General features: G+C 39.8%; 1 protein-coding gene across 1 annotated transcript in view; it reads left to right on the top strand.

The window, feature by feature from the left end:
• The first annotated feature begins 3,564 nt into the window (after positions 1-3,564).
• ITGBL1 (integrin subunit beta like 1) overlaps positions 3,565-27,866 on the top strand; it is a 250,438-nt gene continuing 226,136 nt past the window's right edge. Inside the window, exons 1-2 of the mRNA XM_006141514.2 lie at positions 3,565-3,938; positions 5,140-5,357. Of these exons, the coding sequence (XP_006141576.1) occupies positions 3,841-3,938; positions 5,140-5,357 (316 nt within the window). The 5' untranslated portion in view covers positions 3,565-3,840. The remainder of the gene's footprint in view (positions 3,939-5,139; positions 5,358-27,866) is intronic.

The following is a 27,866-nucleotide window of genomic DNA, read 5'->3' as shown; positions in this document are numbered from 1 at the left end:
CTCTCTCACTCATGGAAGCAATAAGCTTTATAAAATTGTTAATTTCTCTTTGGGGAAAAATACATTTTATAAGCACAGAAGTGAGTCAATGTGCCAGTCAAAGAAGCCTAAGAGATCTTCCGTTTATTTGTAGATAACAGTATGTGAAACAAGAATGCTAAAGTACTGACCTGTTCCACATATAGTAGACCATGTCTGCCTTAATGGTCTCACTTGTGCATATCCTACTTTACAAAAGGCACCTACCCCAAACAAAATGAAAATACTCAGGAAATCAGAGTATTGAAGGCTGCAAGGTGTAATACACAAGGAGATGAAAGAAATGAAAATGTTCATCTTAAAATAACGTCAAATTATTTAGGGGCTATCCAGACAGGTAGTATAATTGGGGAATGACTTTTATTTCTTCAAGTATTTGAATTGGGTTAGTGGCCTGAATATTATTTTGAATGGCCTTTTGAAGTAAAATTAGAACTAATGGTTGAAAATTTGAGAGCAGCTATTGAAAAACAATGTATTTCTCTAAGCGTCATTTTATTTTATGATTTCTTGATTTATATTCAGTTGTCACATATCTCTATAGCCCATAATATGACATTTTCAAAGTATGCGTGCAGTGTGGCGAGCAAATCAAGGATACTACCATATATTAATGCATTATTTTCAGCAGAGAACTTAACATTCTTGTGTCTGTTCAGGGCAAAGGGAAGAGCTTTTTTCTTTTCCTTTTTCTTTTTCTTTTAACTAAGTCTTCCTAATCTCTTAGCAGGTGTGTTGCATGTTGTCAACTAATTTAATTGTGAACTAGATAACTTTTTAAAAGTCCATTGGGAACAACCCTTGTAACACATGCTAGTTGACACTGTCTCTTAGCAAGCTGAGGCCACATGGGAGGCCCACGTTTTAGGTGACCCTAAAAAGCCAGGCAACTGTGCTTCCAGCTACTCATGAGGCTGAGGCAGAAGAACCAAACACAGTGAAACACCATTAAAGAAAAGAAAAAAATTTAAAAAAGAGAAAGAATACAAAATTTGCTAAAAGGAGTAACTTCAAAGTTATCTTTTTAATTGTGACAACATTTTTGTGGATTTAAGACTTGCTAGTGAATCACCAGGTTAGCCACAATCTAACTATTTCTACTCACTGGGAATATTTTTTTCTGAGTCACAGTAATCAAATGAGCTGAACATTTGAATTCTCTCAGTCAACTAGTACACACTATCTTTACTTCACAGCTGCACACTCTAAAGGATAAAACTGCTCACTGAAAATGCCACTGGATAAGAATAGTACAGGTTACAAAAATTGCTTTAGTCCACAAAAGTAGTGTTCAAAAACATCAGTTCCCTATTTCTCAATGATTCTTTTCCCCCTTCAGAAAATATGCAAAAAGTAAACAATACTTGACTCATTTGTTAAAGTTCTTTGTGAATTCCTAGTTAGGCTTCGGAACGGAGACTTCCCTTCTACTCTTTCCATATTCTCTGAGTCACCGGGTTTCTAGATGTTGGCAGGAGAGCCTATGCCTTTCTAGTCAAATGTACTCTGAAATTGAAAGCTGGGACCTGGGAACTTGTACTTCTAACCAGTTTCCAGGTGAAATGATGCTTCTGGTCCATGGACCACACTTTAAGGACCATCAATATAACCTTCTTTCAGACAGACCCCTCCCCACAGCATGAGTTGTTCATGTAATCCAGAAAAACCACCAGCCATAACCCATTTCCTTCCTTATAAGCTATAATCCGCAAACTCAAGAGTTCAGAGATTCCTGCCTAGACATGCTCCAATACCACAACAAGACTGTGCATGCCTGTCCTGCCTGCCCTTTTGTCCTTCTGACCCACTCGTGTGCACACACCTGTGTCTAAGGGTTAAAAACAGAAGCTATTTGGAGCAGCTTTGAAGCCTGGAGTGGATGCACAGATGTGCCCAATGCAAAAGCCCTCCTGGTACAAGTGGAGACAGATGGGAGTAGAAAAGGACTGGTCTGTGCTCAAGGGACCTTCATTTGCCTTTTACTCCATTAGGCAAATGTTGAGGAGGTCTTGTTCTTCTATCTACTCATGTAAGTGACAGGGAGAAACTCAGCTTGCATTGTTCATCCCCCAGTTTAAGCTTCAGAACCACAGTGCTTTTCCGATGGCTCTATTTCACGATAAACCACTGCATCTGAAGTGCTCTTACTAGGGTGAAGGAAGAGTGCCTTCTTCCCTCCATATAACTCTCAACGTCTTTTCCCACATAATCCCACTATGTAGGAGACAGTAGGTGTGCTTTGTTGTACCACAGATTTTAGTTGACTATAACTTACTGTGCTAATTTGAGCTAGTCAGTTGACTTCTTTGCCTTCAGTTCCTTCTAATTTTTTTTTTTTTTAAATTTCTATAGGGCCAGAGAGAGACAGAAAGAGGCCATCCCTCTGGTGTAATGACCACACTAAAATCCCTTCTTTTCCATTCTCCTCCTGGATTTTGGGCACACACACCTACACACCCATTGTGTTTTTCAAGCCGCTGGTCTGGGTGCTTAAACTGCATTAGTTATGTGGGATCTAGCTGCCTTATCCATCATACTACTAGCTGGCCCATGCCCTAAGCTGGCCCTTGGCCTCATTTTATTTATTTATTTATTTATTTTTTTACCTTTAAAATGAGAATCAGAATACCTCCCTACTCTGTCCCACCCCTCCCTATGCCCACCCAATTTAATTCTATTCCTTTTTGGAAGCCTTAGTTAACATACCATCAACTTGAATAAGATGATGTATCTCTATCTAATCTAGAAGTAACTTTTCACTACACATTAACCATTCATCCTTTTGTATTTGTGGTTCTTTTTTGGTTCATGCCTCCCCAGTCCACTGGAGCCTGGGAAAGCAGGGATCATGTCTCCTTAGTCCCTGCCAGTTCCCCTTGCATCTGGCATTGAGCCCGGCATCTGATGGATGCTAAATACACTTTCGATAAATGATCAAATGAGGGCATGGTCATTGTCATAGTAGAGAAAATATCCTAAATGTCTAATACATAGTAGGTGCTTAGCAAATGACACTGATTTTTCAGGCAACTTCCACTATAAAAAGACATTTTTTTTTTCCTCACCCTTGCTATGTGAGGAAAGAAGGGGTGAATTTGGGACAACCACAACTTGAACTGTCCAAGTCAAGAAAAAAGGGCAGTGTGATAAGCTACTGGCCTGAACAACTGGAAGCCTGACACACTTTTTAAAGATTTAAGAAACAAATGACCCACAGTTGAAAACAAAAGTCAATGGATACAAGGAGAACTTGCATTTGCCAGTTTTGCTTGCCTCCCCCCCATCCCCAATCCTGCATCTTTTTAAAAAGCAAGTGGTGAAGTAATTCCCTCCCTAGGCGTTCCTGCTGTCTACCACTGGCTTTTGCCCTTCCTTTTCACAACTTGGGGATTATTTTAACTGTCCCTTTAATATCAGCCAGCCCAAATAGTCTCTTGTCAAATATTTCTGGGGCCTGTACTTGAAAGATTTTCTCAAATCTGTGAACAGGATACTTTATTTTTTTTTTTTAATGTCAAAATAAACCATCTGCTTGTACAACTGTTTCTAATTACTTCCCTGCCTAGACTCTCCACTCAGGGGTTTGGCATGCGCACCCTGCCCAGAGCAGCGCTGCTGCCCAAATCCTCGCAGGCAGTTCATCAACGCACTTGCAGCTTGGGTCGAGCCCCGGACCTGCAAGCCTAGTGTCGGTGGCTAAGTCTGCCCGACCATCTGCTGGCGGCCCGGGTCCCTCCTGCCGCTCCCCTGCGAGCCCCACCTTGCAGAGGGCCGCTGGCCCCACACAGCCCGCGGCTCAGCATGCGTCCCGGGGGCTGCAGGAACTTCTTGCTGCTGGCGTCATCGCTTCTCTTCGCTGGGCTGTCAGCTGTTCCTCCAAGCTTCTCGCCATCTCTGAGGTAAGTCTGGTTTGTTGTTGCTCGAGACAGACCTGCCCGCTTTGTGTCAGGGCTCAAGCTTGCAGGACGCCAGCCTCAGCCAAGAACCTAGTTGGACGTGGGAAAAACTATTTCCAACCTGCCCCTTTCCCTTTCCTTACATCAACGTTGTGCGTTTCTTCATCTCTGCCCATTTCCTGTGTCTTTGGAAAGCCTAACAAGCATTAAATAAAAAGATAATTTCTCCCCCTGCAAATACAGGAGAAACTGTAGCCACAGTTAAAGGTAGTCCGATGCGTACTGCGTGCTCTCCTAGCACACGGACCGTCTTATTTCTGTTTGCTGGCAGCATCGACCTGGGGTCTTCATGACATTTTGTGTGACATTTCCCAGAAGACTTTGAGCATCACAATAGCTCCACTAAACTTTTAAAAGGTAGAGTTCTTAAAGATGGCTTAGTGCAAATGAAAGAAGAGAAAGAAAAACGAAACTTTTGTGCTCTACATTAGTCATAATAAATAGGACTCCTGCTACATGTTCATCTTGTCTTTTTAAAGTAATCATCCTGGCTAGCAGATAGTAATGGGACATTTAAAAAGAAAACTGAAAAGTCTGCCACGTGTCATACTTCTGATTAATTTGTATTTAATCTAAATGAATGTAAGATGTGCTGACAAACCGCCACGGGGCAGGGCTGGATCACTTCTGTCCACCTGGAAGAAAGTCCTAGTCGCAAGAAAGCAGGTCACCAGGAACCAGCAGTTAGCGTAATGGCTCTGTCGCTGGACTCCCACGTAGTCGACCGCGGTTCACGTCCCGGGCACGTGTGCGGGCGTGCCCAAGATCCCGAGAGGAGAATGGAGGAGAAGGGATTGCGGCGTGACCGTCCCCTCTGGGGGGTGATTTTTCGCTTTCTGTCTCTCTGTCTCTGTCTGTCTGTCTGGCAAGCGCACGCACCCTACGGAAACCTCTTCCAAAAAAAAGAAAGAAAGAAAGCAGGTCACCCTAAGACATATTGGGTCACGGTCGTTTCTCCGGTGGGTGACACCTGCTTGCTTGGAAAAGACAGCCCTTCCAGGGAGCTCTTTCCCCGAGAAATGTGGGTCCCCCGGCATGGGTTGTACGTTCCTGGGCTAGACGCTATGCAGGAAGCGTGGGATCCCAGCAGAATGGGCAGTGTCCACGCCTGACCATGGTGGCTGTGGTGTCTGTTTCCATGCAGGAGCTGGTCTGGAGCCGCCTGCAGGCTGTCCCGGGCGGAGTCCGAGCGCCGGTGCCGCGCGCCCGGGCAGCCCCCAGGGGGCGCTCTGTGCCACGGCCGGGGCCGGTGCGACTGTGGCGTCTGCATCTGTCACGTGGCCGAACCGGGCATGTACTTCGGGCCCCTGTGTGAGTGCCACGAGTGGGTGTGCGAGACCTACGACGGAAACACCTGTGCAGGTAAGGGAGCGGCGCCTCAATCCTACTCTTCTGGGCTTTCTGCTGGTTCACAGGAGAGTGAAGGGTGGGAACGTGCCTCCCTTCAGATAAACACCCAGGAATAAGCGATTGCAATCCATGAAGGTGGTACCTTTTGCTAATCATTTCTGGCATCACTTATTACTGTACTCTTCTTCCACCTCCCTCCATTTCACCCCTCATCCCCCCCACACACGCCACTCCTCAAATATCTCCCCCTGTTCAAACTGAAACAGAAATAATATTTGTACGATTTGTTTAATTCTAGATCTCATATCTTCTATTTAAGTTCCTTGTCATAGACTAAATCCCTCCAAGTCCTCACAAGTGGAATTACTTGGCTGGGCTCTTCTACCCTCATGGAGAATGTTAATCATAATATTTTCTGTCGTAAGGCCATATTTTATTGTTATCTAAGAAGCACAGGGGAACATTATTGTTCTCCAGGTCAGGAGGCATATTGTATTTTTGAACTCTGCTTTGCCCTCTGATACTTAGGATATAGTTCACAGAGAACATATCAAAAAACTATAACAAGGAAAAAAATAAACAGGCACATATTTACTTAGAAGTGATTGTTCTTATATTGTTTTAGCTGGTTGGATTTTGAGCTGGACTGAAACCTGGTATTTTGTAAGGGTGGAGTGAAAATACATTCATTTCCTTTGCACATTTTTGAGGAGTGAGTCAGGTTCTGATATTGGAAAGGGTCAAGAAATTTCTTCTTAGAGAACACCTCTCACCTCTTTAGCTGCTTCACATAAATGTGTCATTTACTAAAGACTGAGAGCCTCAATTAGTTTATTGTGAATCTACAGAAATTCTATTAAAATGACAACACAATGCATTCCAATCAGGAGTTGGCAAATCTATAGGGGGAAAAAAAAGAGCAATTTATTTTACTTTCAATGTAGCTAAGTCTAACACATCCAACACTAACAGAGAGAGACCAAGAATGAGTGTGTAGCAAAATGATTTTTCTTGGCATCTGGGCCCAGGAGTGCACAGTAAGGATACTTAATATGCAGACTTGGCAGTGGAAAAAATAGTCATAGAAGTAATTCCGAGGGGCACAGGTGTGTCTACATGGTTCATTTACCCGAGGAAGGTGGTGGTTCAACCCTCTAAAAATATTGAATGCCATAACTCGTTACTTAACCTCCACAGCCTCATAAGCTGCCGTATTATGAAGGGTAGCCCTTTGGAATGAAAGCTAAGTATCTTTGACTATTTCGTCCCAAATTCAACTGTTAATCTGGCTTCTCTGGCTTTTATTGCCTCTGGCAAGGCTTCTTCAATATCATGAGTTTTCAAAAAAATTTCCAGGACTTTTTATATTGTCATTTTATTGGAAAAGTAGGAATTGAGATGAAGCCTTTAAGTGGTAAAACTAGTTCTGAGTGCCAGCAGGTAAACTCCCCCACTGAAGAACTTGAGCTGGTGCCTTCCCTGCAGATGGAATGCTATGGCGTATGGTGCTCTTTTTTTTCCTCCCATAAAGAGTGGTTTGTTGTTTATTGGTAACATCTTAGTCACTGAATTCCTTCCTTCCTGGTACAAAATACAGCTCTGAGTCATGCATGGTTTTGTTTGGTTGTGTATACTTTTCTACAGAAGGCCAAAGGCTTCCCTCTATCTCAAGGATGAATGAAATAATTGTGTTTATTTTCCATTCTCACCTTACTAGCTGATGCCCGCTGAGGCCTGCAGTCTGGGCCTCCTAAAGAACCTGCCCCTGTGAATGCTTTGGCTATGTTTGCCAGGCCTGTGAGCAGATCTGCATAGGAGCACATTGGGCTGCCTTGCAAATGTGCTGGCTTCTTTGTTTCTTCAACTTCACCTTCTTAATTCTGTTTACCAGAAAGACTTGCAATTTTATAACTAGTAATGAGCAATTATAGCAGGTTTTCGATATTTACGTGTGCCTGAGCCTTCACTTCTCTGATAAGCCCATGTAGGTCCTTTCCAGAAATTGGGGCCAGCAGGTGGTATACTAGTTAAGTTTGGGTGAATGTGGTTCAAGTCCAGAACCTGGCAGCTTGCTTTCTCACTTTCCTTCTATTTCTTTGTCACCCTTTGGCAAGCAAACGTGCCCTACAGAAAAATTTAAAAGAATAAATAAAAAGGTAAATAAATATTTCTTAAAAACAAACAGACAAAAAACAAGAAACAGAGTAACTTCAGAGATTTCTCCAACTTCAAAAAAAAATATTTGTTCTGGTAATATATCACAGAATAGTTAAGAATAAAGGCTGGGAGGAACCAGCAGTTAGTGTAATGGCTATGTCGCTGGACTCCCACGTAGTTGACCGCGGTTCACGTCCCGGACCCGGTGGCTTAAAACTCACGCCGGGCGCGTGTGCATACGTGTGTGCCCAAGATCCCAAGAGGAGAATGGAGGAGAAGGGATTGCGGTGTGACCATCCCCCCTGGGGGGTGATTTCTCGCTTTTTGTCCCTATGTCTCTCTCTGTCTGTCTGGCGAGCACACGTGCCCTGTAGCAAAAATCTCTCAAAAAAAAAAAAAAAAAAAAAGAGTAAAGGCTGGGAGTTGGGGGGGGGTCAGTTTCTAGTATTTAAATCCCAGTTTTACCACTTAATAACTATATGAACTTAGGCAGGTTCTTAAATATCCTGAGCGTGGATTTCTTTTTCTGTAAGGTGGAAATAATATATCTCCTTATGTAATGACTGTGAGGTTTAACGTAAGTAAAACTTAGAATGGTGTCAGACACACAGTGCTTAAAGCATATGTATGTATATATAACATAATGTTTATATATATAAATTTTATATATATACATATGTGTATATATATTCCAGTCATGCACAAAAGGTGGGTTAGGGGTTAGTATGACTAGATGGATGTTTGGATGGATATATGAATAATCAATAGCTAGGCAGATAGCTTGGCTTGGTGCTTTTTGAGTATTTGATACAGTGAGACCGATTTCATTTTCTTCACGTAGTCTGGGCCTGTTATTGATTCAAGGCCCAGAAGGTTAAGCAAGGATAGCTATTCTGGCCCAGCTTCAGAGCAGCTGTATTAGATACAGTGTGCCCTGTTAAAGTTAAGTCCTCTGGGATTCTTATACTGTGAATCATAAGAAACATACTTATTTTTGTTTGAGCTGGTTGAAAGTGATGAGGTTCGTGCTATCAAAAGTCTATTTCTTCCATTGCCCACTTGTTCATGGCTCATGGATCTTCTTCACACGCATATAAAACAAAGGTCTGTCTGGCTCAGTGACTGCTCACATAGATACAATGGTCCATGAAAGGGTAGACTAAGTTTGGTGAAATATGTCTTTGAGAACAGCAAAATGTTCAATTAAATGAAAACAAACTTTCGACTGGTACTTCCAAGGTATGCCTAGATATCCCCATCAACAGCTTTAATTCTACTTAAATAACATGTTGGTTTCTTTAAAATCTTCTAAAATCATAGTGAAAATATATCATAAAATAAAATTTAGTTCAGAACTGGTTCTGTGGCACAGTGCTGTACTGCGTGGTTGGGGCTGGATTCCACATGGCCACTGTGGTTCAGGTAACTGACTTGGTCAGCTTGAAACATGCCAGGCAATGGAACCACCAGATGGCATAATGGTTACATCACTGGACTCTCACATACTCTGCCTCAGTTTGCATTCCGAACCCAGCTTAAACTCACACTGGGGCATGAGGGCATGCCCAAAATCCTGAGAGGAGAATGGAGCAGAAAAGATTGCAGTATGGCCTTCTCTCCTGGGTTGTGTGTGGGGGGGTGATTTCTCGCTTTGTGTCTCTCTTTCTGGCAAGTGTGCATGCTCTATAGCAAAAATCTCCCCCAATAAAGAAAAAAGAGAGAAGAAAAGAAAAGAAGAAGGAAACATGCCAGGCTACTGTGCCTGTACCCAGGAGCCTATAGGCTGGAGGACTGAAAGGCTGGAGGAAAGGGATTTCGATCTGACAAGACGCAGTGGGAGGTGCTTATCTCTCTCGCAGATGTGCATATGTATTCTATCATAAATGAAGAAAGGAAAAACAGTTAAAGTTTCAGTTTTAATAACTGAGAAGCTAATTGAATTCAATTTAGTATGTACTCATGAAGAACTGTGTAGGTTCTGGGCTGTCTGCTTCTGAAAGGACTAAGAAGATGAGAGATATATGACAGCTTATCACTGGCTAGGGAACTAAAAGAACTTATCTTTAATTCAGGAGAAGATATAATTCTACAAATTTCTATCAGGATTCCCTGAGGCAGGGATTAGATATTGTGGACTAAAGTTTTTGAGGGCTCAGTCTTGGCAGTATGTGCTGGTTAATGCTTCTGCTTGGTTTGCTGGGGTCACATGAGTGGCCTGAGTTTGATTCCTGGTGCACCCTAAGAGCCTGGCACAGTGGCACAGGCTTGTAGTTACAGCTGCCCAGGAAGTTGAAGGAGGAAGATCCTGAGCTGAAGCCAGTGTGAGCAATATAGTAAGACCCTTTCTGAAAGAGCTGGGCGTGACAGTGCTGCGTTGGGGTCCCAGATGCGCAGGAGACTGGAGCAGGAGAATTCCAATGTAGTGCAACTCTGTCTAAACACACATACACACACCCCCAACACACATGTGTACTTGAAGTTCTCAGGAAAGATCACATTGATACAAGTCTTAATTTTTCTTTATCTCACGTTTTTCCTTATTTTTTACATTCGATCACTGAATATATTAACAACTTTGAAAGTGAATTTTCTCATCATGAATATACTGTACATTAGTCCAGTCAATGAAATAACCCTCACATTGTCATCAACAGATAATTTTCCATACTCACTGAAGAGAGACAGAGAGAGAGAGAGAGGGAAAGTAAGAAATCATCCTCAGGGGAGTGGCCACACTACATCTCTTCTCCTCCTATCTCCTCTTGAGATTTTGGGTATGCACACACTGCACCTGGTGTGATTTTCAAGCCAATGGGTCCAGGACTTAAACTGTGGTTAACACCTTAACCACCACACCTCCTGCTGGCCCCTTGACACCTTTATATGGTGATTTTTGGTTTGTTTTTGTTTTCTTCAAAAGGTGAACTGTTGCAATTCTGAATAAATTTAAGCAAAGGTGTAGAGGTGGAAAAGTGTAGGTTATGGTTGAATATGTTGTGGGGAGATTTAACCCTCAGTGCAAATTCTGCATTCAATTAAATGTCATAGAGGAGCTATTATTTAGAGTTTTGAATATGAGAATGATGGTTGATGCTCTGTGACATGCTGCCTGAGAGCAGGCTGGAGTAAAGATTTGGGGGTGGGGGGGGAGTAACTCTTGTTTGAATTATAGTCCAGACAAGGGATAATAAGGACAGAATTATGATGAATTTTAAAGGCAGTTTAAAATTGGAATCAATATAATTTAGTGCTCAAGGATGAGTAAGATGATGAATTAAAACTGATGCTAAGTTTGCAAGTCTGAGTGACTGGAAATCTGACAGAACTGATGGAATGAAGAGGTCAGAGAATCACTTAATCAATGACTTAAAGTTCTTAAAGAAGAAACATTTATTTTTATCTGGAATTGCTGTAAAATAAAGACGTTCTGCCTGCAGAATGAAATTCTGGACTTTACATCTGGGGCTGGAAAATAACTTGTCTGAATTCTAAATGTGGGTTAACTTATTTATATTGTTAACCTCAAGCTGGTTATTTGACTTCTCTAAAATTGAGTGTCTTTTCTGCAACAATGGTCTATGGATATGAAGACCCTTATATCCTGCAAGATATTGAGATAATTTATGTGTTTATGTATACACATGTTCAATATTAATGTTGTTCATACATTTATACATTTATTCAGACCATGAGATATTCTTACAAACTCTGGTTCATATGTACAGATACAGACAATGTAAAACTAAATAAATGACTAAAATATGTTGAAATATTCCTAATATATAAATATTAGTAATTCTTTCTTGCATATATTTCTGACTTTTATACTGATTAGTAAATAGTATAAGAATTATCTGTAATTATTCATAAGAACTAGATTTTTAGCTCTTTATAGTCTGTCTGAAAACTATTTGATCTTTTTCCTCTTAATTGCATTTTTCTTAAAATGTTGAATAATTTTTTTTTTTTGGAGAGGTTTTCGCTATAGGGCACGTGCGCTTGCCAGAAAGAGAGAGACAGAGAGATAGAAAGCGAGAAATCACCCCCCGGGGGGATGGCCACGCCACAATCCCTTCTCCTCCATGCTCCTCTCAGGATCTTGGGCACACACGCACACGCGTCCGGCGTGAGTTTAAGCTGCTGTGTCCGAACCACAGTCGACTACGTGGGAGTCCAGTGACATAGCCATTATGCTAACTGCTGGTCCCAAAATATTGAATAATTTCCTTTCAAGTCTGTTTGTAAAATTATCTTTTAGATTTTGTTTTGTTTTGTTTGTTTGTTTTCTTTCTTAGCCATTTTCTATTTTCTATCTTCTCGTCCTCCTTCAAACCTTGTCCAGTCTTAACTTATTTACTCCTTTACTTTTATCTGTCTCCTCTTCAGTCCCTTCCCTCTCTTTTATTAAATATGCTGTCTATGTTTTTGAGTTAGAGGCATCAAGCACCTGAGAACACTGTCTGCACTTTACCTCTTTCACCAGTAAGTGAATGTGCTGACCACAGATCTCTGTTTCTGTATTGCCTGCTTTTTTGTGTTTCTAACATAGTCTTCCTATCTCTTGTAGTTCTGAAGAAAACACTGAGGATTCTTCATTGTTAGCTCAACTGCTTCATGTAAATCTTTGTTTTGAGGACTCTAATCTTTCAGATTCATCTATTTTGGATAAATGTGTCTTGTCTTATCCCAAATGATATATCAGTTAAAGGTTTTTGGGGGGTGGGTGGTGGCACAATGGTAACGCAACTGAACTTACATGGGAAAAATCCTAGGTTCATGTCCCAGGACCTCCCTGAGCACACTGGGCATATACACGCTTATGATCTGGGCTGGCTGAGACAGGGGTGGATCATGAGGTCAGGACACTGCTGTGCCTTTCTCTCTGTGTCTTTCTCACTCATGAGAGAAGTAAATAAACATTTAAAAGTGAGATATTTTCATCCTAATACAGAGATTCAGACCTGCACCATTTTTTCTTAATTTTGCTATTTTCTTTGAACAATACTCTGCTGCTCTGTGGTATAAACCAACATAACGTGCCCTTGGACCAGGTCATCCTGTACCGCAGTGATCCAGAAGGGCACATTTATAACATTATGGTGTTTAGATCACATAGTACAAATGTGACAAGTTCAGCAGTTATTTTTTGATGTAAAACTTCCCCAGAAAGAGAAGGGAACATATGGGAACAAATTTATTTGTGTTACAAGTTTTAAATTTGCAAAGCATAAACCTCCTCCATAGGGTTCTCAGAAGTCTCAGTATATTTTGAGATATGATGCTAAATTGACATCCCATGTTTCCTGGCATCATAAAACAGCACCCTAACTACCCCAAAAGCCCTTAAGCTCTCTGCCTCAGTCACAGATTGTTGGATCTGACCTCATGACTCATTTTGCTCATGGCCGTAAGGTGGGTGACAATACTGTAGAAGTTTAGGTCCCTCTTATGGCCCTTTGTCTAGAAAATTCCCCTGCCCAAGGAGTTTCAAAGCAAAATAAGGTATTTCCCTAAGTTTCATGTTCCACCCTTGTGTTATTTTCCTGTTGTTGCTATCACAAATCATCAGAAACCCGGGGCTTAAACAATATGAATGTCTTTGCTTATTGTTCTGTAGGGCTTCTGCTATGAGTCTGCCAGAAGCCAGATGCTCACAGGATCTGATCTTTCCTGGAAGCTCTAAAAGAGAATCTGCCTCCTGGTTATTCGGGCTTGAGAGAATGCAGTCTCTTGTGGTGGTAGGACTCAAATCCTCATTTACTTGCTGGGTCCTTAAATGTATCTTTCCCCTTCATAACCAGTAACAGAATGTCAGAACTTCCTTATGCTGCTGTCTCTCTGAGCTTCCTCTATTGTTACAGTCCCCTACCACACCTAGAGTGGTACTCCATGTTGAAGGGTGCATGTGATTAGATTGATCTCACCCAGATCTTTCAGGCCACCTTCCCAACACAAGACCAAGAGGCTTAGTCACATCAGCAGTGCCTCTTTGCTGTGTAAGAAGGCACTTACGCATACTTATAGGTCCCAGGAACAAGGGTGTCTGCATCTGTGGGGCCTGGAGTCTTCCCAGAATGGCCCACTCGCTGCATGCATGCCCATGATTTGGGCTGGCTGAGCCTGGGGATTCCCTGTGAATGAATGGCACAGAGTGGTTCCAACTCCACTGACTCCCCTCTGTTACTAACTCCCCTCTGTTCTTACATTCTATCTATTATTGAATGTGAACGCTGAGTCTTTTGCTTCTTTGAGAGCTTGTATACATGATCTAATCTCCTTGGCCCCAGCCTCCCACATCATTCCTACTAAGGAACAACAGGATTCTGGTCTTGATCATGAAGGAGGACTCACAGCCTAGCACTTGCCTTGGTTTTGCACCTGCCACTGTCACTTGCTTACTGTGTAGCCACAGGCAAATTAATCAAATCAAATGGTTTCTACTTTCATTTTCTTATCAGTGGAAGAGAACAATGCAAGTACCCATTAGGGATAATGACAGTGGCAAACACATAAAGTGGTTAGTAAGCCATTGGAGTAATTATGCTTACTTCCACCAGGTACTGCTCTTCTATCCTAGCTTAATCTCAGGTCCTGAGATTTTTACTCCTAATAGGATTTTTCTATAACTAGCCTTTGGAAAACATAGTCTTAGAATTAAAATGTGAAACTAATGCCAAATGTTCTGTCTCTTTAAGGCAACAATTCTTCTTGTATTGCTTCTACTGTGTATTCCAGACATTTTATTTCTTACTAAATTCCTCTGAATCTTTTAGTTTTTTTTTGGAAGGAAAAATAAATAAATAAAATGATGAGATAAAATCAGCTTTAAATCTGTCTGTATTTAAGAGGCCGCCTGCATTAGGAGAGATGATGGGATTAGAAACCAGGAGAGCAGAAGAGCACCCCCACCTCCCAGGGTTGTCTTTGCAACTTGTGACACCCAGGCCCTCATTCTGCACATGGGCAGAGCACGGCCTGATCCTCTACTAAGTTGTATTTCCTTAGCTTGTTCCCACCTCCTCAGGAGCTCAGAGTATGATAGAGGAGCCATCCACCTGAAGTTACTTGTATAAGCTTTATCTACTCTGATCGGGAGACATAGTCCTCTAACAGGAACACCTGGAACCTAAGGGTAACGTTCCTCCTCCAATACTACAGAATTTACTCCAATAAGTAGAATAAAAGTGAATACTGCATCAGATGACCAAAAAAACAGTTCAGAGATCAAAGAAACATGAGGAAAAAAGGGGGTAACTCTCTCCCAGGTAAACACAGTAGCCTCTCACTAACAACGGATACCACAAAAGAACTTCACAGAAATGTCAGAAAAATATTTTGAACATTCATAGTGGCAAAACTCAAAGAGAAACAAGAAAAAAAAAAAACAAAACAGACAATCCCAGGATATGAGAAAATCATTCCAGGACATGAAAGATGAATTCCAGTAAGAGACAGGCACCCTAAAAAAGAGTCAAACAGAACTTCTGGAAATGAAGAATACAATACAAGAAATTAAAATCTCTCTAGAAAGTATTAGCAGTGGGTTAGAATATGCAGAAGAAAGAATTTCTAACTTCGAAAACAAAGTCTCCAACATAGACCAAAATGAATGAAAAAATAACCAAATAAATAAAAATGAGGATATAGGGCTGGCAGGTGGCATAGTGGCTAAGGGTGCTGGATTCCCACATGGCTGACCATGGTCAAGTCCCGGACCTGGAGGCTTGCTTTCTCACTTTCTCTCTCTTTCTCACTTTGTCTCTCTCTGGTCAAATTAAAATAAATGAATTAAGTTAAATAAAAGTAATTCCTTTTTTAAAAAAAGAAACGTAGATAACATACAGAAAATTCTAGACACCACTAAACTCCCAATTTCCATGTGATGTACATTCCAAACAGTGAAGAAACTGGTAAAGGCATGGAACCAAAATATGCAGGGAACTCAAACAGCTTACTTGCAAAAAACAAACAAACAAACAAATTCTATTAAAAGTTGGGCAAATGAACTAAACAGATAACTTTCCAAGAAAGCCATACAAACAGCCAAAAAGCACATGAAAACATGCTCAACATCTCTTATTGTGAGGGAAATGCAAATCAAAACTACAATGAGATACCACTTAACCCCAGTCAGAATGGATAAAATTAAAAAACAAAACAAAACAAAAAAAAACACAAAGAGTAAGGGACCATTAGGGATAACAACAGTGGCAAACACATAAAGTGCTTAGTTAGCCTTTGGAGTAATTATGCTTACTTCTACCAGGTACTGCTTTTCTATTCTAGCTTAATTTCAGGTCCTAAATTTTTACTCCTAATAGGATTTTCTTATAACTAGCCTCACTATGGTTATGTTGCTGGGCTCTCATGTAGTTGACTGTGGTGGAGTACTGGACCCAGTGGCTTGAAACTCACTCTGGATTCATATGTGTGCATGCCTAAAATCCCAAGAGGAGAATGGAAAGTAAGGGATTGTGGCATGGCCATCCTCCCCGGGGGATAACTTCTCACTTTCTGTCTCTCTGTCTCTCCGGCAAGCACATATGCCCTATAGCAAAAATCTCTCTCAAAAACAAAAACAAAGAATGATAAGTGCTGGCAAGGTTGTAGTGAAATGGGAACTCTCCTACACTGTTAGTGGGAATGTAAATTAGTACAATCACTGTGGACAATGTAGGTTTCTTCAGAAACCTACAAATAGAACTACCATATGACCCAGTGATTCCACTTGTAGGGTAGGAAAGAGGATAGGAAAACCTCAGTTGGAAAAACACTTGCACATCCATGTTTATTGCAGCATTATTTACAATTGCTAAGACATGAAATCAACCCAAATGTCTATTTCTATGGAAGAGTGGATTGAAAAAATGTGGCACATGCACTCTAAGGAGTATTACTCAGCTATATACATACCACTTTATATCAAAGTGGTTGAATATGAAAGACTTAAGGCTAAGCAAAGCAAGCAAGACTATGAAAGCCAGACTTTGTCCCCCGCTTAATATGTACCAAATGTCTGTACTCTATAGCAGAAACTGAAAGATTGGAATGTATAATAGCAGGGAGGGCAACTGTAGATGCTAGAGAGAGTATGATGTGTGGGGGGTAATAAGGAGTGGGTAATGGGGAAAGAAGGGAAGGGAACAAGAAAAATAACAAATAATACATTTAATTGACATAAAAATGAAAAGTTATTTGCTGATGATAATGTATATGGTAATGTCTTTGTCTTGACTCATATGCACTATTTCATGCTGGGAAAAGCCATGTTGTACACTGTAAAGATATATAGTGAACAAATAATATATAGATTTTTTTATATATAAAGAAAACAGGAGAAATACATTTTCCATTCATTCACTATGTGATTTTTAGCAAATAACAAAAGTATTCACCTAAGCCTGCAGTTTCCCATTTATATTTGATATAGCATCCATTCTTCTTACTTTTTCGAAGGGGAAATAGGAAGTTCAGGAACCACAGTACAGTACTGCCCCATTATTTTAGGGAAATACATTCCAAGCCCAAGCCCCCAAAATGAATGCTTAATGCTGTGGATAGTACCTGTTTTAGTCAGCTGTGTTGATAACAACAGAAATACCTGAGTCTGGGTGATTTATAAATAATAAAAGATTATTTAACTCAAAGATTTCTTTTTGTTTTTGCTTTTTTACTATAGGGTACATGCTTTTTTACTATAGGGTGCACTCACCAGAGACAGAAATAGAGAGTAGGATAGTGAGAAATCACCTTCCAGGAGGAATAGCCATGCTACAAACCCTTTTCCTCCATTGTGCTCTTGGGGTTTTGGGCATATAGGCACATGTCTGCTGTATTTCTCAAGTTGCTGGGTCCAAAACGTGAGCTGCACAGTTAGCCATGTGGGATCCAGCTGCCTTTGCCTCTGTTCTATCTGTTTACCTAGCTCAAGGTTTTAAAAGATTTAAGTCCTGGACCTGGTAACTTGGAAAATACGCTGTGTATGTGTGTGCATGCTCCAAATCCTAAGTGGAGAATGGAGAAGGGATTGTGGCATGGCCATCCCATCTGGTGGGGATGGGGTGTGAGTTCTCTTCCCCCCCCCCTTTCTCTCTCTGTCTCTCTGACAAATGCCCTGTAGGAAAAAAAAATACTAAAAAACATGTATGTGTCTTATGTTGCTGATCTTGGCAAGGGAAACTTCTAATCAGTGAACATGGGAGAGCTGATGCCTTTCCCATTTGGGAAATTTAGTTTCCAAGCCTGACTTGGTATTGGAGGGCAAGAATTATGGAAAAGTCTAATACTACTGGACTGAGACAACTAGACAAATTTACTAGGCATTTTTAGGCTCTTGCATGGATAAATTCTCAAGCTATTTTTTATTAACTCTCAAATTGATAAAGATAGAGAGTTGGAAGAAGGCTGCAAATCTCATTTTCTTTGGAAAAGAGTGCTTTGTCTTTTCAAGAATCACATTTCCAGGAAAATAAGAAACTATATTTTGTAATGGAACTCATTCTTCTGTCTGCTCTAAATTATCTACCTCAAGGCTGAATATAAGAATGATGACTTTATAAAAGGAAAAGAATAATGAGACCTTTAAAAGGGTGCTGACTGGCTTGACCTTGTACCAGCCCAGTCTTAGCTAATGTGGTAAAACAAGTTCCTATGCCAAAAGCCCTATCATCATCATTGTTTGTACAGAGCCAGTGGTTCAATCACCATATTATTCCAAATGAATAATTATGCACCCTAGTTTCTTGTTTTATTATTTAATCTGAAAACTTCCTAGCAAAGGGCAAGCTAAAAACAATTTTTTAAGAGTCCATGAATTTTGATGTCGCTTAGAAATTCTATGTCAAGGCATTAACTGAATTTGTAACTTAGTCAATTGGAGAGAGTAAGAACCAAAAATCAGAAAATGAAACATGGTAAATGTATTTCCTAATTGATCATTACTGCTCTTTCAAAGCTGTCATTTTCTGCTGTGCAAAATGGTTAGACAAAACTAGTTATTTTTCCAAACAAAATGACCCGGTCATTTAAGCTTTTCCCTTTCCAGAATACAACAGAGAAGCTATAGACTATTTTCTTTTCTTTCTAGGTCACATTATTAGTTATTTAAGCTTCAAGAAGAAGCCTGGACATAAAAATAATTCATTTGTTTCAAGAAAGAAAATACTTGACTTTTTAATTTCTTAGTTACATACTGGATAGTAATAGTTTCAATCAACTGCTTAGATGGATTCCAGTCTTGCAGTTAACGCTACATTAGTCATATGAACGAAAAACAGAAAAGCATCTACTTGTGTTTAAGTATACTTTGCTGGAAAATGTTTCATACACACAAATTCACCCAATTTTTGTAATAAATTTTAAGAGGTAGTCAAAATGATTATGCTGCAATTACCATAAGTAATGCTGAGAAGAAATCCACACCTCTCCCTCCAAAAAAAATCAATGAGAGGTTTTGCTTTAAGGAAAATATTTAAGTTGTCTTGAAGCCACATTTTAAGGGACATATTTCCATGAACTAGGGAAACTGGAGTACCAAAATGAGAACATAATTTTCTGGGACTTCATTTTTACTTTAAAACGTAACTTCTTCTGATTTGTTTTTGCTTGAAAAAGCATGCTTCAACCTCATTTCTGTCTTATGTCAGCAAGTGCACATAAAAACTCAGATATGGGGATGACCTGGACAAAGGAACCCCTTATGCTATAATGTCAAGAGCAGTTGAGTTAACAAAAATCACTGGTCCTCATACAAAGAAAGTATTTTTCTCAGCAATAACTGACGTTAAGAGTGATTGCATTTAGCATCAACTATTGCCCAAATAAGAAGAATTCTTCAAAGGCAGCAACCAAAGAAACACCTCCATAACCTGTTATCTTCCTTGTCTTTAAAAATAAAAGTAAGCATAGATAGGAGAGTTGAATCTACATATTTGCTAATTTTATAGCCATTAATGTTAATTATTTTGCATGTTACATATTTTGGCTATTATGAGTATGTCACCTTAGAGATTTTCTTTGGCTCTTACAAAATTATTTATAAACTGATCTATAGAAACTTAAGTGTATGTGACTTTAATATACATAACATTCTTTTCATATGTCAACTTTATTTATTATTTCATGTTCTTTTATACATTCAATCACGTTATTTAGCTTACAAAGGGAATATTCCAACATGTGAACATTTCTCCCTAGTCCAGTTGATAATACTACAAAATCATCTTCAACAGATAACATTTTTTAGATCAAAGCATTGTGAAACAATGGAAATGTAGAGAAGCATGAGAAAGGGGTCTGTAGAAAACTGGATTCTTTTTTTTAGATTTATCTTATTCTCAATAGACAGTGTGTGCATGCCCACACAAGAGAGAGAGAGAGAGAGAGAGAAGCACCCTAGAAATGTGGTCTCCTTATACCGCATTTTCATCTCCCAGTCCTCAGCTCATAAGGATATTGGACGCACGTGAATGCACCCTGTGTGATTTAGGTCCACCAGGTCAGTGACCCAAACCCACAGCCAGGTATATGGCTTCCAGCACTACAATTCTGTATGCTATTATTATTTTTTTCTTTCTTTTGGAGAGATTTTCGCTATAGGGCACGTGCGCTCACCAGACAGACAGAGAGAGACATAGAGACAGAAAGCGAGAAATCACCCCCCAGGGGGGACGGTCATGCCGCAATCCCTTCTCCTCCATTCTCCTCTTGGGATCTTGGGCACGCACACACGCGCCCAGTGTGAGTTTTAAGCCACCGGGTCCGGGACGGGAACCGCGGTCGACTACGTGAGAGTCCAGCGACATTGCCTTTTTGCAACTGCGGGTTCCCTGTATGCTATTATTTGTACCAAGGAGGCTGGGTCAAAAACTGGGCAGTCTAGATTGGATCATCAGGAATGTTTACTCTATGCATTGGAGATGGGTGAAATCTTTAGGTTGTTATGGTGTGGTTTTAGAGGGACATCCTGTGTATGTCTCCCATCAGCTTGTGTGGGGTTCCTGAAATTCTACTCTTTCTCTACTTCAAATACCCCTTTTAATATGCCACATGCAGAATTTTACAATCTATTAGTGGCAACGCAGTGATCTGTGATCAGTACAGTCTTTATTGGATTTAGTAATCTTTCCTTCGGGAAAATGGCTTGGAGAGGATGGAAACGCAGAAGCAGACTGCTGTGAAAAATGTTTGGTAATTGGAATTTTTTTAAATAGTTGTTTGTTCTTTCTCTACTATTATTCTTTACTGTGTGATCTTCTGCAAGTCCCTTAACTTCTCTGAGCCAGCCCTGGTTAATCTAATTTCAGCAAGTATTTGTTAAACATCTCCAAAAGGATGAGGAGGACAGAATGGTTTTAGGAGCAAATCAGGCCTCAGTAGCTGGGACACTTGAGCCATCAAAAGGTAGCAGGAGCTCAACCCAGTGACTACAGGTTCAAGAGAGGAGTAGAACGATCTTGCTGTCCTATAATTGACCACCTAAGAGAAAAATCCTGTTACCTCAGTGACCTTGGAAGTTCTACTTTCCTTGAGAGTTTTAAGAATTCTCACTCCTATAAATAAGTATTTAATGAGTGTCCAATGCCTGCATAGTATTGTAAAATAGGCATTATTATTCTGTAATATAGACTTGGTGTGCATCCCTAATTCTGCAACTATGTGCACACAGCCTATTGAAGTACAATAAAATTGTAATATTTGTGTGCATTTCAGAATTCACCTCCTAAGTGTGTAATTACCAAACACCATACTAATCTCAGCTGCTGTCCTGTGTATGGAAGAGTCAACTTGGTGACTTAGCACAGAGACCAGGAGATTAAAGAGCAACCAATGAATGATGCCTGAAATGTATTTGAAAGAGAATAGCAATAGTATAGAAAACAAAATCCTTTTATAGAAAGGCAACACTGAGGATCAGCAGTTAGCATAATGACTATGTCGCTGGACTCCCACGCAGTCGACCGCGGTTCGTGTCCCAGACCTGGTGGCTTAAAACTCACACTGGATGAGTGTGCGTACGTGCCCAAGATCCTGAGAGGAGAATGGAGGAGAAGGGATTGTGGCGTGGCCTCCCCACTGGGGGGTGATTTCTTGCTTTCTGTCTCTCTGTCTCTCTCAGTCTGTCTGGCAAGTGCATGCGCCCTGTAGCAAAACCTCTCAAAAAAAGAAAAAGTAAAAAAAAAAAGGGCAACATTATATGGGGCGCACTTCAAACACTAATTGCAAGAAGCTTATTGTGAATTTGATACAGATAATGATAATACAGCTAGCACTTACATTTAGGATTTGCTATGTGCCTTTTGTGTGGTGTTAAATTTTCACAATAAACCTATAGTAAGGTAAGCCATCTTGCTATTATCAAGACAATGAGCCTGAGAAAGAGTATATATTATAGAATGTTCCACCTATTGTCTGCTATCGAGTCTATGAGGCACTCTGGTATTAAGTTATACTGTTTATCCCATTGCTACCAGGTAACAGATCTTCAAGAAATATTAAATCCCCTTTCTAAAAGTTTGAATTACCATATGTAGTATTAATTCATAATAATTAAATGTTTTCATAAGTGAAAGTGTGAGATGAAGAGTAGCGAGAAGATTACAAAAGGACTGCCTGGCATCAAAACTGGGTCTGCCCTCTATGAACTGTGTGATTTGGAGCAATTCTTTCACTTTTTGGTGCCTCTGTGAGTGTCAGGACTCAGGAGATCTCTGGCATGTACTGAGTGCTCATGGCAGCTACTCTTATTGTCATTGTCCATGTTATTATTATTAGGCTACTGCTCAGCTGAGCCACATTGGGTTCCAGCTGTAGGCTGGGTTCAGTCTGCCTCCCTTTATTCTTACCCTGATGGGGCGTATTTCTGTCATGGCTGTCACAGGAGTACCAGAAAGTTAAAGGAAATACTTGAAGTCTAGTAAAGCTTTGACTCAGAACCAGCAATCTGTACTTTCTAGCCACACACCACTGGAAAGAAAGAATCTGAGGGCCAACCCAGGTACCTGCACTCAGCCTGGTACAGAGGCCAGAGGGAATGAAGAGCTCATAGTTGGAATTCCATCAGTCATGGGGTTAGCACAGATATAGAAATATGGTGGCTACTCAGTGAAATTAGTTGACTAATGTGGTTGTTAATATCCTAATTGATGTTTAAATTTAATTTGAAAGTCTATAAGTTTAATTTTTTCATAAAATATAACCATATTTATTATATAATAAGTTATATTCATTTATTAAGGGGCAAAACAACTTTTTTCTTCTTTTTTTAGATTTTTGCTATAGGATATATGCTCACCAGAGAGAGGCAGAGAGAGACGAGAGAAGAACCTCACCAACACTTCTTTCCCTGGGGGAGAGATGGCCTCACTGCAATCCCTTTTTCTCTATTCTCCTCATGGGATTTTGGTCATGGACACACATGCACCTGGTATGTTTTTGAAGCTGCCAGGTCCGGGACTCTTACTGCAGAGGCAGCTATGTAGGATCCATCTTAATCACCACGTCACATACTGCCCTGGGGCAAAACAAATCTTTGCAAAAGCAAAAATATGTCTAGAAGTTAATACATGAGGAGGAGTCTCATAAAAGTCTCATAAAAATTAATTTCCTAAATGTGGACATAAAGTCCTATGAGCCAAAGGACACTGCACTTACAGTATACCCAATCTGTCTTGCCATGGTGCTTTCCAGCTGGTCATAGTGTCAATGTGTGTTCCAAGTTCCATGAAGCCCAACTGTTAGATGAAAACCAAACTATTGATACATGTCATGAAGTAGGTTTTATGGTTGTCTTTTTTCATATTCACAATCAGTGAGGCATTTTTCTATTTCTTTTTTTTTTTTTTTGGTTAAATTGCTCACTTTAATTTTCACACATTTTTCTACCTTAGAAGAAGAATATTTTATGAAGCATTATGTGTTTAGCTCCTTGAATAAGTTATTTTTAGAATTTCTCTTGAGAACTTCAAAAAAGCATTGGAATCAGTCAGCATATTTAGCATTATCCAACTTTCTGTTTTTCTGGTTTTAAAATAACAACAGAATTCAAGTTACTTAAGAAAGTTTTGTCTTCATTCTTTTTCCCTGTTCTTTAATTTGCCAGAGGGCACATGTACTCATGAAACAGAGAGAAAGAAGAAGAGAATGAGAGAGAAAAAGTGAGAAAATATGGGGCAAGGTCTTGTCCTTTATTTCTCCCACCTTTCTAGGTTTTGGGCCTGCACACACACATGCCTGACATGTTTATCAAGCCTCCAGGTCCAGGACTGTCCATGCAGTGGGACATATGGAATCTAACCTGTATGCCACTATGCCACTGGCCGCCCCAGAACAGTTTTCAGTTGTGTTAGCTGTCATATAAGCATTGGTTGCCCAGTCAACTAATTGACAACACTATCATGCAGTTCATTGACTTAATGTAGAATATGGTTTCCTTTTTCTAATGAGGAACTTTAGGTCTTTTAGGGACTGATTATTCCATAAAGTTTGATTGACTTTGGAATTGAAAATACAATTTGATTGTAAGTCCACATGTATATAAGTAAAGTATTTAATTATATTTATATTTTTTAAAAAGGTCTCATTATGTACTGTTCTTCCTGTCTCATTCTTATATCTTTCTAACTACATGTAGACAGAAAGTCCTATAAGCCAAATGACAGGTGTGTGTCGTCATGCCTGACTCTTTTGTAGACAGAATATTGTTATGTTTCCCAGGCCAGCCTGGGGTTTGCAATCCTCCTGCCTCGGCCTCCCTAGTCACTGGGATCACATGTGCATGCCCCACCTAGCTTTTAGGTTGAACTGTCAATTAAAACTGGGCATTCCATGTGTTTCTAGCCTGTGGAGCACAGTGACTTAGCAGTGAATACCACCACAACTGGACAATTTTTGACAAAATACATAATTATTAGATAAGTTCTTTTTATAAAGTACATAGAGTTTTTTTTTTTTGAGAGGTTTTTGCAATAAGGCATGTGCGCATGCCAGAAAGACAGAGAGAGACAGAGAGACAGAAAGTGAGAAATCTCTCCCCCAGGGGGGATGGCCACTCTGCAATCCCTTCTTCTCCATTCTCCTCTCAGGATCCTGGGCATACACGCACATGCACTCAGCATGAGTTTAAGCCACTGGGTCTGGGACTTGAACTGCAGTCAACTACATGGGAGTCCAGTGACATAGCCATTATGCTAACTGCTGGTCCCTAAACTACATATAGTTTTTAAGAGTTGAAACTCTGGAAATTGATTTCTCATTTTTAGAGCCAAGGATTTATGTTCTATATACATATATATATATATGTATGTATATATATATGTATATGTATATATAAATTTTTATATATAATACATACATATTATAGATTTTATATACACATAATAAAAATTATACATTTTAATGTTGTATGTACATAATTATTATGTTGTTTTGTTTGTTTAGTCTTTACTAATTAGTCAACTAGTATAGTTAAGAATATTCACTGGTCCAGTAGGGTTTATCGAGATTATACTCTGTGGTTCTTGACCTTGGGAAACTTGGTAGTAGGATTATGATGTAGTATTAAATAATTATAGTATAATTCATAACTATAAAAGTACTTCACACATGAGGGATTTGAACTCTGTCTTGAAAAGGAGTATGATATTAACTAATGGACATGGAAAGAATGGCATTCTAGCCAGAGGGAAAAAATAAGGAAAATTTTAGTATAGGATATCATGGGTACTAGTGTTGCTTCTTCAAGTTGGGAGGTTCACTAAGGGGGATTAGATTTGGACAAGTCTGCAGAGATAAATGGGAGTAACATATAGGGAGTTGCTCAATGCATAAAATTAAAAAAATAAAAAACACAGAAACAAGAAAGAAACAAACAAAAACTGGATAGCCTTGGAAGGCAATGGTGGATTTTCCACATAAAATTTTATGAGACATTGGTCTTAGAATAAATGGTAAAAGAAAAGTCTTCAAATAGAAACAATGAGCTTAAAAAAATTCACTATTCCAGGAGAGAACCTCAGGCCGAAATTCATCTAACTGAAGCTGTAGAGGAAAAGCAAGTATTTCTAGATGTTCTAGAAGCCAATCACTCGAATGGAGAATGAGTAAAATGGCCAGGGCCAGTGAAGAGGGAAATCTTAATGCTCAAAGAATAATAAAATAAAATGTTTGCATATTTTGTCACTTCAAAATTTCACTTCCTTTCTTAATATAAAGAAAACATTTTCTTCACTTTAATCTTCTTGTTACCACATATTTCTTTAAGTGGATGTCTTTGCCTTCATTCAGGTACTTACTTAAAGGATTAACTCAGGTGGCCTACTTTGAAGAAGTAGGAGTACAGAAATGCAAGTAAATGAGAAATCCTAGGTATAAATTATATCTCTTTGTAAATTTTGTCATCTTTTCCACTTCCTTGATTCCCTTTGTTTTGCAAGCAGTGTATCAATAGAGAGGATAGAGACAGAGACGGTGATACCTACATTTTCCTTTGCTAGAGGACTCGTGGACTAGATGGGAAGAGACATAGAGGGAAGGTGTGAAAGCACCTCTCCGTTGAGGAGATGGTTACACCACAGTCCTTTCTCCAGCTCTCCTTTTGGGATTTTGGGCATGTACACATACATGGCTAGTGTGTTTTTCAAGCCTCTGGATCCAGGACTCAAACCATGCAATCGGGCATGTGGGATCCAACAACCTTAACCACCATACCACTGGTTAGTCTGAATTTTATATTTTAGAAGTCTAGAACTCTTGCACCTTTAAAACTTGATGATGGTCTTTAAATGTCATGTTTAGTGTTGTAAATAATGGTAATTTAAATCATTAATGCTAATTGCTATTCTCTGTGGCATATTACTATTCATTTATTCAGCCAGTGCGTGTTTACTTAGCACTATAGGGGACATGAGTACACATCTGGAGGTTCACATTTTACTTGGGCTAATTTTACACAAAAAATGACTATACTGTAGATATTAAATGTCACCCTCTTCTTACGTGACTTCTAAATTGCCTCAGCTAAAAAGGAGACAATTCTAAAAATGTATAAAGGACTACCCACATATATTCTTAAGGTCACTGTTTATAATAATACAAATTTTTAATGATATTTCTTTATGAACCCCCAATTTGTTTAATTGCTCCTAGGTACTAACAGTGATTTTGATAACCTACCTTAGTTTTTTGTGACACTATTTTTATTAGGCAAGATCATCCAGGTTTAGATATTATTTGAGTACATTCAAGTTCATAAGAGAAATAGGCGGTTATAACTCCAGGGCAGGTGTTGTGATGCTGACAAATTGCTCAGGCTCATTTTAAGTCATGTCAGGTTAGTTGCTGGGGGACATTTGAGGAACACAGGAAATTATATGGAGTCTGTTGGTAACAGCATGTCCTTGTTCTGTGACCTAAAATGATACCAAACTTGCCACATTACCAACCTTCTTATTAAATTAAAAGGCCTGGATCACAGGCTTACACCAACATCATTAGAAAGGTAAAACTAGAATTTAAAAATATAATTGTAATTATTAGAATATTGGCAGAGAAAATTGGCAAATGTAAGTTTTGAAAAATAATTATTATAAAATAAATGTGTTTGGTGTATAGTTAAATTACAGGGACATGCAACATTATGACTGGTAGCCTGTAGTCATCCAAGCCTGGTGATTGTGAGAATTAGCCATGGTGCTTTCTGTGCTACAGTCTGCTAAACCTCTCTCCTTTAGAGGTACTGTCCAGGAGTGCATAGTTTTTTTTTTTTTAATTTTTTTTTTGAGAGGTTTTTGCTTTAGGGCACGTGCGCTTGCCAGATAGACAGAGAGATAGAGAGAAATCACCCCCCAGGGGGATGGCCACACCGCAATCCCTTCTCCTCCATTCTCTTCTCAGGATCTTGGGCACGCACACACATGTGCCCAGCGTGAGTTTAAGCTACTAGGTCGGGGACTTGAACCACGATCGACTACGTGGGAGTCCAGCGACATAGCCATTACGCTAACTGCTGGTCCCAAGGGGTGCATAGTTTTCGCCAGTGTTTTGGTGATTCTCATCCTCAGACGTATAGACAACATACTGGCCTTAAGTGAGGAACTCACACTTTCCAAGGAACCATATCTGGAGTGCTCGTAGAAGTCTATCCAGCCACAGCTTGTAGGTTTTATTTACTTATAGTTCCTTAACGTTGGAAGGCAGGGTTAGCTTCACTAACTTAGAAGTTGGTGCCCAGGACAGATGAAGAATTAGGTTTGTACTTAGTGTGAAATTGGCTCAGAGGGAGTGGCTGCATACAGTCATGGAGATTTCAGTGGAGACTGAGGAAGTGGCAGCAATAAAAGTCCTACATGTGAGGAGGAGATCAAGTGG

The sequence above is a fragment of the Tupaia chinensis genome, unplaced genomic scaffold, assembly GCF_000334495.1.
Source record: "Tupaia chinensis unplaced genomic scaffold, TupChi_1.0 Scaffold000057_1, whole genome shotgun sequence".
In the NCBI taxonomy this organism is placed as follows: domain Eukaryota; kingdom Metazoa; phylum Chordata; class Mammalia; order Scandentia; family Tupaiidae; genus Tupaia; species Tupaia belangeri.
This window is presented reverse-complemented; position numbering and strand designations above follow the sequence as displayed.